At 41.5% G+C, this 21078-nt stretch overlaps 1 protein-coding gene across 2 annotated transcripts in view; it reads left to right on the top strand.

Moving 5' to 3' along the window:
* Positions 1 to 21078, top strand: part of ccnj (cyclin J) — a 22347-nt gene continuing 1269 nt past the window's right edge. The window contains exons 1-5 of one of the 2 annotated variants that reach the window (XM_029753145.1): positions 1 to 216; positions 1088 to 1200; positions 7566 to 7643; positions 7893 to 8192; positions 20789 to 20948. In XM_029753145.1, coding sequence (XP_029609005.1) covers positions 1149 to 1200; positions 7566 to 7643; positions 7893 to 8192; positions 20789 to 20948 — 590 coding nt within the window. In that variant the 5' untranslated portion in view covers positions 1 to 216; positions 1088 to 1148. Of the gene's footprint in view, positions 217 to 1087; positions 1201 to 7565; positions 7777 to 7892; positions 8193 to 20788; positions 20949 to 21078 lie in introns of both variants that reach the window. The other variant, XM_029753144.1, reaches the window with a different exon arrangement.

Consider the following 21078-nt stretch of genomic DNA (forward strand, 5'->3'; position numbering starts at 1 on the left):
CAGCGCTTTGAGAACGTTTTATCATGAGTTCCCACTGCAGCGGCACTCTTGGGACTGCTCGCATGCCTGAGCTGAGCTGCCATCGACTGACTCGAGTATCTTCAACAATGGAAGAATCCTAACTTTATGTCAACTGGAAAACTCACGGCTATATCGAGTTTTTGAGCAAAAGTCAGCTGTGTAGTTGTACCACGCTTTTAAGTGTGGCGTGTAGGGGTAAGTCTTGAATAGTCGGGGGTTGGTTTGTCGTAATTTTGGCCATTTTTACATTTCAATTTGACTCAACACTTGTCATTTTTATGTAGGATAGTAGCCAATAGTCACCTCAAGCTGATCATCTTGAAATCAATGTTGAGGTTTGTCGTGTGTGAACTTGTAGCAACTAGTATATTACTCGCTTCGTAGTTACGTTTGCACAAGTTCTCATTTACACACACGAACACAGCCGTTTTGGCTCCACTGTTACGCCCTCCAACTCATTAATTGGCTTGCTGATTATTTTGTCCTGAATAGTTGAATAGTATAGGTTTGGCTAATCTTAATTTATTTTAAAGGCCCAGTGCAGTCAAACGTAATTTCCATTGTTGTGTGTATATATACTTCCACACTGAGGTTGGAATGATGCTGTGAAATTGTGAAAATTATGGTAATGTAGGAGCTGTTTTTAAAAGTAAGCCTGAAATTGCAGCCTGTTTTGGTGGGATGGAGTTTTGGCCTGCCTGGTAAATTAGTTAATAGACCGATAAGAAAGAGTTCCAAACCTCTACGCCAATAACAGTTTTCAGTTTTTACCTCACCACTTGGACCACGGCCAGATAGTCCTAGCAAAATTATTTATTGAAAAAATTGTTCTTTGCTTAGAAGCAATTTCTTTTGACCACTTTAATTGACAACAATCACAATAAGGTACTTAATTGTTACCCAAAAATGAGTTGATATTGAGAGAAAAAAATCGCTGTATTTGATCTTTTTCATTGAAATTGTGTCTAGTGAAAATGCAGAGGGAAAATAAGCATCATTGTGGTTCACTGCTGGAATTTCAGCTATGTAGAATATTTAACTGTTGTCATAACTTTTGACTCTTTAGACTGGACAATTTGTGCCTCCAGAAATTTCTACAAGTTCGATTAAATGGAGCTTGAGGGTCAATGGTGGAAAGGACAACTTGCTGGAGATATATACCAGGCTTTGCGCTACAAAGTAAGTATGCTGTCATATTTCAAAGTGGAGGCAATAACTGCTGACATTAGTGTAATATTCCAAAAGTGAGAGCTGGTGACCTAGTATATTATATTAACACATATGCCTACAATACATGGCTGATCATAGTGAAGTCAAAAATGTGATTGTCCAGTGTTTTTATGTGTCTCACACAGACACACCAGTCAAAACACCTACTCATTCAAGTGTTTTTCTTTATTTTTACTATTTTCTACATTGTAGAATAATAGTGAAGACGTCAAAACTATGGAGTCATGTAGTAACAAAAAAAGTATAAAACAAATAAAAAATATATTTTATATTCTTCAAAGTAGCCACCTTTTGCCTTGACAGCTTTGCACACTCTTGGCCAGCTTCCTCTCAACCAGCTTCACCTGGAATGCTTTTCCAACTGTTCCCACATGCTGAGCACTTTTTGGCTGCTTTTCCTTCACTCTGTGGTCCAACTCATCCCAAACCATCTCAATTGGGTTGAGGTCGTGTGACTGTGGAGGCCAGGTCATCTGAGGCATCACTCTCCTTCTTGGTCAAATAGCCCATACACAGCCTGGAGGTGTGCTGGGTCATTGTCCTGTTGAAAAACAAATGATAGTCCCACTAAGCGCAAACCAGATGGGATGGCGTATCGCTGCAGAATGCTGTAGAAGCCATGCTCATTAACCTCTCTGGGCCAGTGGGACGCTTGCGTCCCACCTACTCAACAGCCAGTGGAATCCCGTGGCGCGATATTCAAATACCTTAGAAATGCCATTACTTCAATTTCTCAAACATATGACTATTTTACACCATTTTAAAGACAAGACTCTCGTTAATCTAACCACACTGTCCGATTTCAAAAAGGCTTTACAACGAAAGCAAAACATTAGATTATGTCAGCAGAGTACCCAGCCAGAAATAATCAGACACCCATTTTTCAAGCTAGCATATAATGTCACATAAACCCAAACCACAGCTAAATGCAGCACTAACCTTTGATGATCTTCATCAGATGACACTCCTAGGACATTATGTTATACAATACATGCATGTTTTGTTCAATCAAGTTCATATTTATATCAAAAACCAGCTTTTTACATTAGCATGTGACTAGCATTCCCACCGAACACTTCCGGTGAATTTACTAAATTACACACGATAAACGTTAACAAAAAATATAACAATTATTTTAAGAATTATAGATACAGAACTCCTTTATGCAATCGCGGTGTCCGATTTTAAAATAGCTTTTCGGTGAAAGCACATTTTGCAATATTCTGAGTAGATAGCCCGGCCATCACGGGCTAGCTATTTTGACACCCACCAAGTGTGGTACTCACCAAACTCAGATTTACTATTATAAAAATTGGATTACCTTTGCTGTTCTTCGTCAGAATGCACTCCCAGGACTTCTACTTCAATAACAAATGTTGGTTTGGTTCCAAATAATCCAAATAGCGGCGTTTTGTTCGTGCGTTCAAGACACTATCCGAAGGGTAAAGAAGGGTAACGCGCCTGGTGCGTTTCGTGACAAAAAAATTCAAAATATTCCATTACTTTACTTCGAAGCATGTCAAACGCTGTTTAAAATCAATTTATGAGATTTTTCTCGTAAAAAAGCGATAATATTCCGACCGGGAAACCCTGTTTTCGTTCAAAGACGAAAAAATAAAAACATGGTGTCGGCTCGTGCACGCGCCCCAGTCTCATTGTTCTCAGATCGACCACTATCCAAATGCGCTACTGTTTTTCAGCCATGGTCTGCAAAGTCACCATTCAACGTTCTGGCGCCTTCTGAGAGCCTATGGGAGCATTAGAAAATGTCACGTTATGCCAGAGATCCCCTGTTTTGGATAGAGATGATCAAGAAGGCCAAGAAATAGTCAGAGAGAGCACTTCCTGTTTGGAATCTTCTCAGGTTTTGGCCTGCCAAATGAGTTCTGTTATACACAGACACCATTCAAACAGTTTTAGAAACTTTAGGGTGTTTTCTATCCAAATCAAACAATTATATGCATATTCTAGTTACTGGGCAGGAGTAGTAACCAGATTAAATCGGGTACGTTTTTTATCCGGCCGTGCAAATACTGCCCCCTATCCCCAACAGGTTAAGTGTATCTTGAATTCTAAATAAATCACTGACCGTGTCACCAGCAAAGCACCATCACATCTCCTCCATGCTTCACGGTGGAACCCACATATGCGGAGATCATCCGTTCACCTACTCTGCATCTCAAAGACCCAGGAGTTGGATAAAAAAATCTTGAATTTTGACAAATCAGACCAAAGGAAAGATTTCCACCAGTCTAATGTCCATTGCTCTTATTGGTGTCATTTAGTAGTGGATTCTTTGCAGCAATTTGAGCATGAAGGCCTGGTTCACACAGTCTCCTCTGAACTGTTGATGTCTGTTACTTGAACTCTGTGGCATTTTTTTGGGGCTGCGATTTCTGAGGCTGGTACCTCTGGATAAGTTCATTAGAGTTAACTCTGGGGCTTCCTTTCCTGTGGCGGTCCTCGAGAGACAGTTTCATCATAGCGCTTGATGGTTTTTGCGACTGCACTTGAATACCCTTTCAAAGTTCTTGACATTTTCCGGATTGACTGACCTTTGTCTTAAAGTAATGATGGACTGTTGTTTCTATTTGCTTATTTGAGCTGTTCTTGCCATAATATGGACTTGGTCTTTTACCAAATAGGGCTATGTTCTGTATACCACCCATACCTTGTCACAACACAACTAATTGGCTCAAATGCATTAAGAAGGAAATTCCACAAATTAACTTTTTACCAAGGGATTGGAAACTTAATTGAAATGCTTTCCAGGTGACTACCTCATGAAGCTGGTTGAGAGAATGCCAAGTGTGCAAAGCTGTCATCAAGGTAAAGGGTGGCTACTTTGAAGAATCTCATAAAATATTTTGATTTTAACACTTCTTTGGTTACTACAAGATTCCATATGTGTTATTTCATAATTTTGATGTATTCACTATTATTCTACAATGTAGAAAATTATAAAAATAACGGAGAACCCTGGAATGAGTAGGTGTCAACTTTTGACTGGTACTTAAATATATACATTATAATTTTTCCATGCTGAGGTTGGAATAGTGTTGTGTAAGCTGTTTGAAAAGTCTGCCTGAAATGTTTGCCTTTTGTGGTGGGATGGTGTTTTGGCCTCTGACATCACCGGAGAGTAAATTAGTTAATAGAAAATAAATAAAAGCTAGTTCTCAGTTTTCCCACCCCAAAACAGTCTTATCAAAATTATTGCTTGAGAAATCTCACAGCACCCCCCTCACACCGGCTCTGACTTTGCTTATAGCTACTTTGACGAAAAAATTACTTATTACGACTGATGTGGTTATTCCACCTAGCTAGCTTAAGCTCAATGCACTAACTCTAAATCGCTCTGGATAAGTGTCTGCTAAATGAGTGAAATGCGAAATGTAAAGTAGTGTTGTCACGATACCAGAATTTTGACTTCAATACCAGTTTTAGTATCACAATACTCAATACCACGGCAAAAAAAGGAGTATTAGACTAAGTCACAGAATGGCACTTAATCTAGACACTCAGCTACTGCTCTGTTCAATCTTTTCAATATCATGACATTTTAAATTAGGTTTTTCAGACAGGCCTGTATGCATTAATGAAGTAATCATACAATTTAATTAGACTTTAGTAAAAACTAACTACAACAATGATAACAATGTATTTGAATGGTAAATCTTTATTGATAAACTAGGTAAATCAAGATTTGGTCTAGTCGGCCTATTCACAATACAGGTCAATGCATATTCAATAGGTGTGTGAGCATGCATTGAATTATTGAGCTTGTTTTTGCTAATTTCATGTGGCTATAGATGAGTCTGTTTCCCTTCCATTTGCGTAGAAATAGCCATCTCTACTTTTTAGAAAAGGGCACGCTGTCTCTTTTAAACCCAGTAAAGACGTCAATCATGATTAGGCACATGCCCACACAGTCAGTTGAGTTCTGTGAAGAAGAGAATTGACAGATGAAGGGGGGAAATTATCTTCGCCAGGGTTCTGTTCTAGAAGCACGGCTTCAACTGTTCCTACAGTGTAACTGACACCCGGCCCAGAAATACTAATTTTATACACGGCCACATAGAGAAGTCAGATTTGAAAATGGCTAATAAGACACTTTAATCATCACCTTTGAGGCCGAGATTAAAATTTTACACTGAACAAAAATATAAACAAGTAAAGTGTTGGTTTCATGAGCTGAAATAAAATATCCCAGAAATGTTTCAAATGCACAAAAAGCTTATTTCTCTAATTCTGTATACAAATTTGTTTATCCCATTAGTGAGCATTTCTCCTTTGCCAAGATAATCCATTTACCTGACAGGTGTGGCATATCAAGAAGCTGATTAAACAGCATGATCATGACACAGGTGCACCTTGTATTGGGGACGGTAAAAGGCCACTCTAAAATTTGCAATTTTGTCACACAACACAATGCCACATGCTGACTTCAGGAATGTCCACCAGAGCGGTTACCAGATCATTTAATGTTAATTCTCTAAAACGACTTGTGATAGAGAAATTTCGCGGTGCGTCCAACCAGCCTAATAACTGCAGACCACGTGTAACCACGCCAGCCCAGGACCTCCATCTGGCTTCTTCGCGTTCAGCCACCAGCTGAGGAAACTGTGGGTTTGCACAAACTGTCAGAAAAAGTCTCAGGGAAGCTCATCTACGTGCTCGTTGTCCTCACCAGGGTCTTGACCTGACTGCAGTTCGGCGTCGTAACCGACTTCAGTGGGCAAAGGCTTACCTTTGATGGCCACTGGAGAAGTGTGCTCTTCACGGATTAATCCCGGCTTCAACTGTACAGATGGCAGACAGCGTTTATGGCGTCGTGTGCACGAGCGGTTTGCTGATGTCAACGTTGTGAACAGAGTGCCAACTTCGTGGTGGGGTTATGGTATGGGCAGGCATAAGCTACGGACAACAAACACGATGGCAATTTCAATGCAGAGCTACCACATTTACATTTACGTCATTTAGCAGACGCTCTTATCCAGAGCGACTTACAAATTGGTGCATTCACCTTATGATATCCAGTGGAACAACCACTACCATGATGAGATCCTGATCATTGTTGTGCCACCATCACCTCATGTTTCTGCATGATAATCCACGGCCCCGTGTCGCAAGGATCTGTACACAATTGCTGGAAGCTGAAAATGTCCCAGATCTTCATGGCCTGAATACTCACCAGACATGTCACCCATTGAGCATGTTTTGGATGCTCTGGATCGACGCGTACAACAGCCTGGACTCGCCAATATCCAACAACTTCACACAGCCATTGAAGAGGAGTGGGACAACAGGCCACAATCAACAGCTTGATCAACTCTGTGATGCAGATGTGTCGAGCTGCATGAGGCAAATAGTGATCACACCAGATACTGACAAGTTTACTGATCCACAACTACCCCCCTTTTTTGATAAATAGATATACATCTGTGACCAACGGATTCATATCTGTATTCCCAGTCATGTGAAAGCCATCAATTAAGGCTTACTGAATATATTTCAATTGACTGATTTCCTTAAATGAACTGTAACTCAGTAAAATCTTTTAAATTGTTGTGTGTGTGTGTGTGTGTGTGTGTTTACTTTCGTCCAATGTGTGTTGATGGATGAAGTTATGACTTTGTCGCCACTTGCTCTGCTCCCTGTGCGCATGTAATGTTGGTCTGTATAAACCGGATGCAAACCAGATATAGACGGTCCGTGAGTAGATTACATTATAAATAATGGGTGGACATCTTGGATGCCTTCTCCAGTTCTTATTATACCTCTGTGATCTTTGAATGTGATGGAGAGACCATTTAAAGGTGCAATATGCATCCTGGTTGCTAACATTCTAATTCTCCTAACTTCAGTTTATGACAAAACGAGCAATAGATAATTGTAGAGAATTATTGTACCATCTTAACCATGGTGAAATAGATATTTTCAATAACTGAAAATATTGTATTTTCAGTTTGAAACTGGTATACAAAACCGAGAGACGCAAACACTAAACTTAAGAACTGGAAGCATAGAAACAGCGCACAGAACAGATCTATTGCTTCTTAGATTAGCTTTCAATGAGATCTGTAACTCACATTTTTATGTGAATTTGGTCAGGTCACCCAATAAGTTTTTGGTGACAATCAGCAACTTCTATGCAGCATGAGTGAGGAGCTAACATGTTGCAGTCTAGACTCCTAGTGCCCCCCCCCCCCCCCCCCCCAGGCCTTAATGGAGCATCTGAAGCAGTCACGCAATATTTTAGATCTGGGTGGCCAAGATTACAGATCTTATAATGTATCGTTTACTTTTTTCAGGAAATCAAGTTGCCCTCCTACAAAGGCCAGTCCCCCCAGCTCAACCTCAGGCGCTACTTTGCAGACCTCATAGCAATCGTAAGCAATCGCTACCGGCTGTGCCCAACAGCCAGACACCTTGCCATCTACTTGCTGGACCTATTCATGGACCGCTATGATATAACAGTGCAACAGCTTCACATGGTCGCACTCTCCTGCTTGCTTTTGGCTAGTAAGTTTGACAGCTTCCTTGCAAGCCTCTGCTTGGCCAAACTTCCAATTGCTGTGGTCCACCTAGCCTATAAACTAAATTTTCCTGTTTGCCTTGTGATTATTTCCCCTCTACAGGTAAGTTTGAGGAGAGAGAGGACCGAGTTCCTAAGCTGGACACTCTTAACAGCCTGGGCTGCATGAGCTCCATGAACCTGATGCTGACCAAGCAGGGCCTGCTTCACATGGAGCTCCTCCTGCTGGAGACCTTCCAGTGGAACCTGTACCTGCCCACAGCTGCACACTTCATAGAGTACTACCTGTCCATCGCTGTCAACGAGGCGGACCTTCATGATGGCTGGCCCATGGCGTGCCTGGAGAAGATGGTGCTCTACATGACAAAGTATGCTGACTACTTCCTGGAGGTCTCCCTTCAAGGCAAGTTGAAGTTCTGTTGCTGCTTCACTTAGATAATGAATTTGATACAGCAGTAGCAATACAGGGATATAACATCTACAGAAGAGACAGGAATGCCTATGGAGGAGGTGTTGCTGCATATATTCAGAGCCATATTCATGTAAAGGTTTGCGAGGATCTCATGTCTACTGTTGAAGTGTTGTGGTTGCAGGTTCACCTGCCTTATCTAAAGTCATATTTTATGGTACTGCTCTAGGCCACCAAGTGCTAAGTCAGTATCTGGATAATGTGTGACATGCTTGATAATGTGTGATGTTGAGGTCTATTTTTTTTGGGGTGACCTGATTTAGACTGGTTTTCATCAAGCCATCCACTCAAGAGGAAGCTTCTTAATGTAACCAGTGCCTGTAATCTGGCTCAGGTTATCAATCAACCTGCCAGTGTATTTACAAACAGTACAGGAACTACATCATCCAAGTGTATTGATCATATCTTTACTAATGCTGCAGAACTTTGTTCTAAAGCTGTAGCCACACCCAATGGATGTAGTGGCTGTATCCAGAAAAGCCAAGGTTCCAAAGGCTGGGCCTAACATAGTGTGTAAGAGATCATACACAAGATTTTCAAGTGACACCTATGTTGAAGATTTGTTGGTTTGTGTGTAATGAGGAGCATCCAGACGCTGCACTTGATGCATTTATGAAGTTTTTTCTTCCGGTTATCAATAAGCATTAGTGGTGTAACGGACCGTAGTTGATCCGTACGGATCACCCCCCCCCCCACGGTTCGGCACGCATGTGAACCGCAGATCAATTGCAAAGTTCAACCACCATAGTGTGAAATACAGTTTTACTGCCGCTGTTACTTTTTAAAATAATAATTCCCTACATCTCGATGCAGTGAAAAGATAGACAAGACAGATGCGTGCTGTGTTACTCTGAAGGTTGAATTGATTCTTTTTTTTAAAGCAGTTGTGTGTACTATTCACGTGAACGGGGCATGTTGAATCCCAACGACTCAATCCTGGATGCTCGCGTTGCAAAGAAGAAAAAAGAGCAGCGACAGCCATGGCTAGCAGAGGAGCTGAAAAACTGGAAAAGCCTCCCGCTTCATTTAAGTCTCCTGTATGGGAGCATTTTGGCTTCCTTGTCAAATATGATGACGGAAGAAGGGTGGTGGACAACACCATTACGGTGTGTAGGCGTTGTGCCACAAGAATGCCGTATGAACGAAGAAATACATCGAGCATGGCCACACGTTTAAAGTGTCATCACCCTGGTGTCAGTGACCGGAGCCAACTCAGCCAAGAGACAACTTCTCACCACAGCATTTAAGCAGCCTTTTGCTGCAGAGTCAGACCGGGCTAAAGCCATCACCAAATCTATTGGGATGTTTATCGCTGCAGACATTAGGCCATACACTGTTGTGGAAAACAAATGGTTTACAAATATGGTGAAAGTGCTTGAGCCACGCTACGAAATCCCCTCGTGCACCCACTTCAGTATGAAGATCGTGCCAGATCTTTATGAACAGGAAAATATCAAAATTGTCGCCAAATTATCCAAGGCATCCTCTGTTGCCCTCACCAGACGGGTGGTCCTCCAGGGCGAAGATGCGAAGTCTGGTGCTACAGAAACGCCTCCTCAGTCACACAGGCACAAATCTGGCGCAGGTATTGCTAGGAGCAGTAGCAGAGTGGAAGCTAGAGGCCCAATGGCAATATCCCAACCACCACAGATAATGCCAAGAACCAAGTAAATGCAGTGATAGAGGCTGGACTGGGGCCATAGATGGCTTGCTTTGCACATGTGATCAATTTAACATCCCAAAGGGGAATCTCAGTGAACCAGATGGACCGCCTCCTTGGGAGGATCAGGAAGGTGGTGGTTTCCTTTTTTCACCGAAGCACAACAGCCGCTCGTGCTTAAGACCAAGCAAGAAATGCTACAGCAACTGACTCACTACCTCATACATGATGTCACAACAAGGTGGTGCTCCAACATGTCATAAGTGGAGTTCCATCTTGAGCAGCAGGCAGCTATATACTCTGCACTGACAGACAGTACCCTGAAAAAAATAAAAATAAAGACATCTTCAACTTGTCTGATGATGCCGTGAAAGTGGCAGAGGAGGTCCTCCAGGTGCTCAAACCCCTCAAAACGGTTACAACCCTACTGAGCACTGAAACTGCAATGTCTGTGTCATGATCCTACCTCCTGAAAACAAGGATTCTACAATCCATGGCCCCAAGTGAGGAAGACGGCACCATCATCACTAGAGATGTCAAGGCTGCCATTAGAGAGGACCTGAACCCCAGATACCCCCCTAATGTACAGGACTACCTTCATAGATGGGGCGGTAGGTAGCCTAGTGGTTAGAGCGTTGGACTAGTAACCGAAAGGTTGCAAGATCGAATCTCCGAGCTGACAAGGTAGAAATTTGTCTTTCTGCCCCTGAACAAGGCAGTTTAACCCACTGTTCCTAGGCCGTCATTGAAAATAAGAATTTGTTCTTAACGGACTTGCCTAGTTAAATAAAAATATATCTACTGCACTGGATCCAAGGTTCAAGTCCCTGTCTCACCTAGACCCTGCCCTACACCGGAGGACATAAGTGATCTCACCACTGAGATTGTGGCCACTGAAGAGGTAAAAAAAATAGAGTGAATTACTTAAACAATAAATATACTGCAGTCTAATTTTAGTCTGCTATTAGAATCATCCATTTTTGATGAGGAATAATGGCTTTTATTAAATGTTATTGCCACAATTATAGTTCTATGAATAATTTGTTAGTTTAATAGATCAAGTCATTTTTTTTCTGCAGGGTCAAGCCACAGAGCTGACAGGAGCAGACTGAGGCATCTCCGCCACAAAATAATTCGGCCATGAAGCTTTTCGGGGAGGCCTTTGCGAGCAAGGACACAGGCAAGACGTTTGCCAACCCCATCAAAGAGGTGGCATCCTACAAGGCATCAAGCGGCATTCCCACTGGCATGGTGGAAAAGCAATGAGTGTAAATACCCTCACATTGCCATGATGGCAAGAAGTTACCTGACTGTGCCTGGCACTTCAGTTCCTAGCGAGAGGGTGTCCTCCACGGCAGGGGACATAGTGACTGCAAAGAGGTCTACCCTCTCCCCAGACAATGTAGACCTCACCTTTTTGAAAAATAATGAAGTTATAAGCTCAGGTCTGCTTTGCTTTGCTTTCTTTACTTTTTTAAGAGGAAACAGGCTATTTTGCCTCATGTTGCACTTTAATTTAACAATTGAATATTTTATTTTATTTAAACATTGAGAAGTTACTTGCTTCAGGTGTTCTTTAAGTAATAAAGGGAAAGCAAAGTTATTTGTCTACATTGTTTTTTTTCTGAAAAATGATCTAATCCGTGACTCAAAACCATGAATTGTGATCCGTTGCACCACTAATAAGCATGCACCTATTAAGAAACTGACTGCTAAAACTGTTAAACCTCCCTGGGTTACTGAGGAATTTAAAAACTTTATGGTTGAGAGAAATTAAGCAAAGGAGAGCCAAATAAGAATGGCAGACATTGTAAAATGAGAAATTGTGATTTTAAACTGAACAAAATAAAATGTATTAAGAAACCAAGAGAAATTACAGTGAGGGGGAAAAAGTATTTGATCCCCTGCTGATTTTGTACATTTGCCCACTGACAAAGAAATGATCAGTCTATAATTTTAATGGTAGGTTTATTTGAACAGTGAGACAGAATAACAACAAAATAATCCAGAAAAACGCATGTCAAGAATGTTAAAAATTGATTTGCATATTAATGAGGGGAAATAAGTATTTGACCCCTCAGCAAAACATGACTTACTACTTGGTGGAAAAACCCTTGTTGGCAATCAGGGGTCACACGTTTCTTGTAATTGGCCACCAGGTTTGCACACATCTCAGGAGGGATTTTGTCCCACTCCTCTTTGCAGATCTTCTCCAAGTCATTAAGGTTTCGAGGCTGACGTTTGGCAACTCGAACCTTCAGCTCCCTCCACAGATTTTCTATGGGATTAAGGTCTGGAGACTGGCAAGGCCACTCCAGGACCTTAATGTGCTTCTTCTTGAGCCACTCCTTTGTTGCCTTGGCCGTGTGTTTTGGGTCATTGTCATGCTGGAATACCCATCCACGACCTATTTTCAATTCCCTGGCTGAGGGAAGGAGGTTCTCACCCAAGATTTGACGGTACATGGCCCCGTCCATCGTCCCTTTGATGCGGTGAAGTTGTCCTGTCCCCTTAGCAGAAAAACACCCCCAAAGCATAATGTTTCCACCTCCATGTTTGATGGTGTTCTTGGTCATAGGCAGCATTCCTCCTCCTCCAAACACGGCGAGTTGAGTTGATGCCAAAGATCTCCATTTTGGTCTCATCTGACCACAACACTTTCACCCAGTTGTCCTCTGAATCATTCAGATGTTCATTGGCAAACTTCAGACGGGCATGTATATGTGCTTTCTTGAGCAGGGGGACCTTGCGGGCGCTGCAGGATTTCAGTCCTTCACGGCGTAGTGTGTTACCAATTGTTTTCTTGGTGACTATGGTCCCAGCTGCCTTGAGATCATTGACAAGATCCTCCTGTGTAGTTCTGGGCTGATTCCTCACCGTTCTCATGATCATTGCAACTCCACGAGGTGAGATCTTGCATGGGGCCCCAGGCCGAGGGAGATTGACAGTTCTTTTGTGTTTCTTCCATTTGCGACTAATCACACCAACTGTTGTCACCTTCTCACCAAGCTGCTTGGTGATGGTCTTGTAGCCCATTCCAGCCTTGTGTAGGTCTCCCTGACATCCTTTGAGAGCTCTTTGGTCTTGGCCATGGTGGAGTGTTTGGAATCTGATTTGATTGCTTCTGTGGACAGGTGTCTTATACAGGTAACAAACTGAGATTAGGAGCACTCCCTTTAAGAGTGTGCTCCTAATCTCAGCTCATTACCTGTATAAAAGACACCTGGGAGCCATAAATCTTTCTGATTGAGAGGGGGTCAAATACTTATTTCCCTCATTAAAACGCAAATCAGTTGAACATTTTTGACATAGTTTTTTCTGGATATTTTTGTTGTTATTCTGTCTCTCACTGTTCATATAAACCTACCATTAAAATTATAGACTGATCATTTCTTTGTCAGTGGGCAAACTTACAAAATCAGCAGGGGATCAAACCCTTTTTCCCTCACTCTATATGATGGAAGTATGATTGAAAAAAGCTTTGGAGTACTTTTTAAATGAAATTATGGCAAGAAAGACTAATTCAAACTCCATCTTTCATTGAATCGGATGGCTCATTCATCACAAATCCTTATGACATTGCCATTGAAATCATTAAAATAATTGCCAGAGTGGGCACACTGCGAACCATCATTCATGCATAAAATACCTAATGAAAGAAAAGCATTGTAATGTTGTAAAGTTAGTGTGGGAGAGGTGGGGAAATGGTTGCTGTCCGTTAGGGATGACCCAATTTTAGTCGACTGCTCGATTAGGCTGTTGGTCGACCAATATATTTTTTTTTTGTCGAGCAGTTGCAAAAAACAAAATAATGATATATTTATTTCATGGCACATGTCTTGATGTCTGTCTCAGTGGACTAATCCGTTGCGGAGGCCGCAGGGATGGCACACCAGTAATACATTTACCGTTAATTCCCATTTCTATTCTGCAATGTTTGTTTGGTTACTGTAATTTCTGTTAATGCATTTAATGTATTATTAGTCTTTTACAGTGGACATGTTTGCAATGCGCACAACCTAGGCAACACTTGTGAGAAACAGGTTTTGGTTTATTTCATTCCTTTTATGAGTTGTCCATTTATTGTATTTTGTTTAAAGGGCTCCTGTGAATGTTGAGTAAGGATGTAGACTTATACAGTGCATTTGGAAAGTATTCAGACCCCTTTTTCCACATTTTGTTACAGCCTTATTTTAAAATAAATGCTTCCCTCAATCTACACACAATACCCCATAATGACAAAGCAAAAACGGGTTTAGAAAAAATGGAAATGTGATATTTACATAAGTATTCAGACCCTTTACTCAATACTTTGTTGAAGCACCTTTGGCAGCAATTACAGCCTCGAGTCTTGGGTATGACACTATAAGCTTGGCACCCCTGTATTTTGAGTTTTTCCTATTTTTCTCTGCAGATCCTCTCAAGCGCTGTCAGGTTGGATGGGGAGCGTTGCTGCTCAGCTATTTTCAGGTCTTTCCAGAGATGTCCGAGCTCTGGCTGGGCCACTCAAGGACATTGAGACTTGTCCCAAAGCCACACCTGTGTTGTCTTGGATGTGTGCTTAGGGTCATACCTGTTGAAGGTGAACCTTCACCCCAGTCTGAGGTCCTGAGTGCTCTGGAGCAGGTTTTCATCAAGAATCTCTGTACTTTGCTCCATTCATCTTTCCCTCAATCCTGACTAGTCTCCCAGTCCCTGCCACTGAAAAACATCCCCACAGCATGATGCTGCCACCATGCGTCACTGTAGGGATGGTGCCAGGTTTCCTCCAGACATGACGCTTGGCATTGACCAAAGAGTGCCATCTTTGTTTCATCAGACCAGAGAATGTTTTTTCATATGGTCAGAGTCCTTTAGGTGCCTTTTGGCAAACTCCAAGCAGGCTGTCATATGCCTTTTACTGAGGAGTGGCTTCTGTCTGGCCACTGAACCATAAAGGCCTGATTTGGTGGAATGCAGCACAGATGGTTGTCCACTGAGGAACTCTTGAGCTCTGTCAGTGCGAACATCGGGTTACAATCCTGTCTCGGTGCTCTACGGACAATTCCTTCAACCTCATGGCTTTGTTTTTGCTCTGACATGCACTGTCAACTGTGGGACCGTGTGTGTGTGTGCCTTTCCAAATCATGTCAATCAATTAAATTTACCACAGGTGGACTCCAATCCAGTTGTAGAAACATCTCAAGGATGATCAATGGAAACGAGCTGCACCTGAGCTCAATTGCGTCTCATAGCAAAGGGTCTGAATAAATAAGCTATTTCTGGTATTTATTTAAAATTTTCTAAAATTTCAAACCCTGTTTTTGAAATTTGTCATGATTGGGTGTTGTGTGTAGTTCGAGGGGAAAACCCCCATGACTTAATCCATTTTAGAATAAGGCTGTAACGTAACAAGGTGGAACAAGTCAAGGGGTCTGAATACTTTCCGAATACACTGTAAATTTGCCCATGGAGCTTCTGAATTTTTCTTCACCTCAAACGGCAAGTAAACAACATGTTTTTACATCCATTGAGTGACAATAGTTCCTCACTTCACAAATACAGCACTTACGGTTGACCAGGGCAGACATTTGATGAACTGACTTGTTAAAAATGTGGCATCCTATGACGGCGCCACGTTGAAAGTCAACAGATCTTCAATAAGACCATTCTACTGCCAATGTTTGTCTATGGCAATTGTATGGCTGTGTGCTCGATTTTATACACCTCTTAGCAACTGATGTGGCAGAAATGGCTGAATCCACCAATTTGAAGCGGTGTCCACATCCAGTTGAAGTCGGAAGTTTACATACACCTTAGCCAAATGCATTAAACTCAGTTCACAATTCCTGACATGTAATCCTAGTAAAAATGTGTCATAGGTCAGTTAGGATCACCACGTTATTTTAAGACTGAAATGTCAGAATAATAATAATTTATTTCAGCTTTTATTTCTTTCATCACATTCCCAGTGTGTCAGAAGTTTACATACACTCAATTAGTATTTGGTAGCATTGCCCTTAAACAATTTAACTTGGGTCAAATGTTTCGGGTAGCCTTCCATAAGCTTCCCACAATAAATTTGGTGAATTTTGGCCCATTCCTCCTGACAGAGCTGGTGTAACTGAGTCAGGTTTGTAGGCCTCCTTGCTTGCACATGCTTTTTCAGTTCTTCCCACAAATTTTCTATAGTATTGAAGTCGGGGCTTTGTGATGGCCACTCCAATACGTTGACTTTGTTGTCCTTAAGCCATTTTGCCACAACTTTGGAAGTATGCTTGGGGTCATTGTCCATTTGAAAGACCCATTTGCGACCAAGCTTTAACTTCCTGACTGTCTTGATGTTGCTTCAATATATCCACATAATTTTCCTACTTCATGATGCCATCTATTTTGTGAAGTGCACCAGTCCCTCCTGCAGCAAAGCACCCCCACAACATGATGCTGCCACCCCCGTGCTTCACGGTTGGGAAGGTGTTCTTCGCTTGCAAGCCTCCCCCTTTTTCCTCCGAACATAACGATGGTCATTATGGCCAAACAGTTCTATTTTAGTTTCACAGACCAGAGGACATTTCTCCAAAAAGTACGGTCTTTGTCCCCATGTGCAGTTGCAAACCGTAGTCTGGCTTTTTTATGGCGGTTTTGGAGCAGTGGCTTCTTTCCTGAGCGGCCTTTCAGGTTATGTCGATATAGGACTCGTTTTACAGTGGATATAGATACTTTTGTGCCTGTTTCCTCCAGCATCTTCACAAGGTCCTTTGCTGCTGTTCCGTGGATTTATTTGCACTTTTCGCACCAAAGTTCATCTCTAGGAGACAGAAGGCGTCTCCTTCTTGAGCGGTATGACTGCTGTGTGGTCCCATGGTGTTTATACTTGCATACTATTGTTTGTACAGATAAACGTGGTACCTTCAGGCATTTGGAAATTGCTCCAAAGGATGAACCAGACTTGTGGAGGTCAAAAATGTTTTTTTCTGATGTCTTGGCTGATTTCTTTTGATTTTCCCATCATGTCAAGCAAAGAGGCACTGAGTTTGAAGGTAGGCCTTGAAATACATCTACAGGTACACCTCCAATTGACTCAAATTATGTCAATTAGCCTATCAGAAGCTTCTAGCCATGACATCTTCTGGAATTTTCCAAGCTGTTTTAAGGCACAGTCAAGTTAGTGCATGTAAACTTCTGACCCCCTGGAATTGTGATACAGTGAAATAATCTGTCTGTAAACAATTGTTGGATAAATGACTTGTGTCATGCACAAAGTAGATGTCCTAACCGACTTCCCAAAACTATACTTCAACTAATGTATATATACATTTGGAAAAATACTGAGGATGATAGCGGACTATGTTGCCACTCCTTTTTGCTACATCTTTAGAGAAAAGTGTTTGTCCACAGACCTGGAGGGAAGTCATGCTGCTATCCAAAAATGTTAAAGCTCCCTTTCCTGGCTTCTAACAGCCTAACAATCAGCTTGCTTACAGTTCTTAGAAAACTTATGGAAAAGATTGTTTGACCAGATATAATGCCATTTCTCTGTAAACAATTTTACTGACTTTCAGCACACTTCTAGGGAAGGACACAACATGTACTGCACTGACACAAATGACTGATGATTGGCTGAAAAAAAAAATGGTGATACTGATAAGATTGTGGGAGCTGTGTAGTTATATTTTAGTGCAGCCTTTTATTATTGATGGCTTAACATAGCTCTCTATCCATGATATGCCAGATTATCTAATCAAACTGTCTTTTCTTTATTGGAAGCTTCTCTAACGTAAAACATGTAAAGTGTGGTATTCCGTAAGGGAGCTGTCAAGGCCCTTTACTGTTACCTATTTTTACTAATGATCTACTGTTAGCGTTACACAAAGCCTGTGTTTGTACGTAGATGATGCAACACTATACATGTCAGCACCCACAGCTAGTGAAGTCATTGCAACCCTAAAGAGTTAGGTTCAATTTTAGAATAGGTGGCTAGGAATAAACTAGCCCTGAACAGATCGAAATGCATTATTTAGTACCAAACACTCCCAAGGTACTGGACCTCAGCTGAATCTGGTAATGGATAATGTGGCTGAGCAAGAAGACACTAAACTTCTTGGTGTTATATTAGATTGTAAACTGTCATGGTCAAAGCATATTGATTCTATTGTTGTAAAGATGGGGGGGGGGGTGCTTTGCTAGACGCTTTGCTTTTTTTAACACTCATGCATGCAAACAAAAGTAATTTTGTCATTTTTATTAGGATCCCCATTACCTAATGCTGTAGCGCTAGCTAATCTTCCTGGGTTCCAACACCAATTAACAAGACATTACAAACAACCACAAATCAAGACTTCACAAACATTCAACAAGTAGACAATAGACAAAATACCTGTCAGGAAACACATTTAACAATTCAGTTGATGCTTTCTATTTCCTGTCCAGTCATATGGTTTATCGCATTAGATGTTTTATTTTTTCTTGACGGTGGATTTACTTTTTGCCTGAGAAATATGGATTGGTAAAGAGTTCCATTCAGCTGTGGCTCTATATAAAATTGTAGATTTAAGGTGATTTGTCCTTGCCTTGGGTTGTCTTAGCTGCCCTGATGGTTATGCGTGTTGCTTGTATGTACTAACTTGCCTGAAAAATACCGTAAAAAAACATTCCTAAAGAAAATCCGAAGACTGGATATGAATTTGTTTTCAATGTGAAGCCATGAGAGATTCTGATGTATTTGGATAATATTCATACGGATAGAGAAATTAAGAGCTAATCTGGCAGCCCTGTTTGAGCAATCTGGAGCTTTTTAAAATATTTTTCTGAGCTGCAGATGACCATATAACTGGACAGTACTCTAAGTGTGATAGGACCAGGGATTGAATCGCCTGATTCCGTGTGCTAGATGTTACATACTCTGAACATTTTCTTGAAACAGAAATTCCCTTACCATCTTAATAACAATATTATCTATGTTCTGATCATGATAAAGCTGGGTCCCACATGACAACTAGTAGTTTCATTTTTTTCACTTGCTCTACTTTTTCTTTTTTTTCTTTTTATTTAACTAGGCAATTCAGTTAAGAACAAATTCTTCTTTTCAATGACGACCTAGGAACAGTGGGTTAACTGCCTTGTTCAGGGGCAGAACGACAGATTTTTACTTTGTCGGCTCGGGGATTCGATCCAGCAACCTTTCGATTACTGGCCCAACGCTCTAACCACTAGGCTACCTGCTGCGTTCTACATGCGTTCTATTCATCAACAAATTCCAATTGGGGATCATCAGCAAGCATAGATCTTGAACCAAATACAAATATTTTGTTTTAGAAATGTTCAATCCCAATTTGTTCATATCAAACCACTCCTACGCCATTCTTAGTTCCCTGCTCAGTACATCTGTTAGCTCATTACATTCTGATGCTGTGCTATACACTAAAGTCATCAGCATACATGACCACTCTTGCTTTGTTCATTACTGAAGGTAAATCCTTAGTAAAGCCAGAGTAGAGAAGTGGGCCTAGGCAGCTTCCTTGAGGATCACCACAGTGTATATCTTTACTGTTTTAAAGAACACTTTTTGCCTTCTCCTGGATAGATGGGTTTCCATCCAGGATAGAGCTGCAGACCTAAAATATTTGAGTTTACCTAGTAACAGTTCATGATCAATTTTATCAAAAGCAGCACTGAAATCTAACACTGCACCAACTAACTTCCTGTCATTTATACTCTTTAACCAATCAGCTGTCATTTGTGCTAAGGCCATACTCGTAGAATGCCCTTTGTATGCATGCTGGAAACCCGTTCAGACCATTACATGAGAAATAATCCTTGATTTGTAGAGATACAATAATTTACTTAACAAGCTTATAGGACAACTATTAGGACCAGTGAATGCAGAGCTGTCAAAAAAGGACCTAGAAAAGCTGCAGCTGGCCAAGAACATAGCACCACATCTGGCCTCAAATGTAGACAGAGGGCCAATGTCAACAGCATCCATGTCACTCTCTCCTAGTTCAGTGGAGAGACTGACCATTTTTTACATGCACACCAATATCCCGTTATTATTCATGTTAAAAGCTTGTATCCCGGTTATGAGAAACCTGGATAAGATACTGTGGCATGTAAACGTTTTATCCCGTTTTCAGTTTTTCGCAGGTTTGGTCTAGTTAACACCGGTAAAGTTGTCTGTTTTCATTTAGAGACCGGGGCTCTGTTCCTGGAGAGATGCTGTCCTGTTGGTACCCAAGGTGGTGCCAACAGTCCTTTATTTTTTCCCCAAGCATTTCGCTGCACTCTAAATAACATCTGCTAAACGTGTGTGACAATCAAATTTGATTTGTTTTTTTTTGCTCCAACCCTAACCTAGCACACCTGATTCAAATAATTCGCTGGTTGATCAACTGAATCAGATTAGTTACAACCGGTGACGGAGTGAACCTACAGGAGGGTAGCTCTCCAGGAACAGAATTGGAGAGCCCTGCACTACACACCCACATTATTCTTTAACTGTTTTCTTTAGCTACAACAGAAGTGTCTACATACCAAAGCACTTGAACATTTGAGATTAGTCTTGCTAATTTCTTTATTTTTCTTTTCTCGTATTTTTTGAAGTGGTCGTGGTGTTCTTTGGTCGATGTGTACTTAGTTTTAATATGTCTTGCTGTTCTTGTCCATTAATGTAATGTTTTATGTTCTGTTTTCTTCAACAGCTAATTGGAATCCACATCTTTATTTTCGCTAATCATAACCGGTTTTTCAAACCAGTGTTTGCCTTCTGAAAATATGATTTTTAGGAAGAACAAGAGCGTAATGTCACCTTTTGCACTTAAAGACGCAGCTAGCCTTGTTGCACAATACTCTGGTGCAATACATGGTGATGATTAATGACTTGCTATTATTCCAGATCATGCGTTTCTGAGGTTCGCCCCCTCACTGGTGGCAGCTGCCTGTGTGGCAGCCTCTCGCATCATCCTGCGCCTATCCCCTTCCTGGCCACCTCAGCTCCAGCGCCTCACCGCATACAGCTGGGATCATCTTGTCCCCTGTGTAGAAAAAATGCTCATGTGAGTGTCTGTCCTCAGCTGGGCTCTCTTGCCTGCTGACAAATACTGCCTAACACCAGGGCCGTGTTTATTAAGGCACACCTTATCAAAACAAAAACGTTTCGCAACTTGGGGGCAAGTCCAGGGAGTC

This window comes from Salmo trutta, chromosome 5 (genome assembly GCF_901001165.1).
Source record: "Salmo trutta chromosome 5, fSalTru1.1, whole genome shotgun sequence".
Taxonomy (NCBI): domain Eukaryota; kingdom Metazoa; phylum Chordata; class Actinopteri; order Salmoniformes; family Salmonidae; genus Salmo; species Salmo trutta.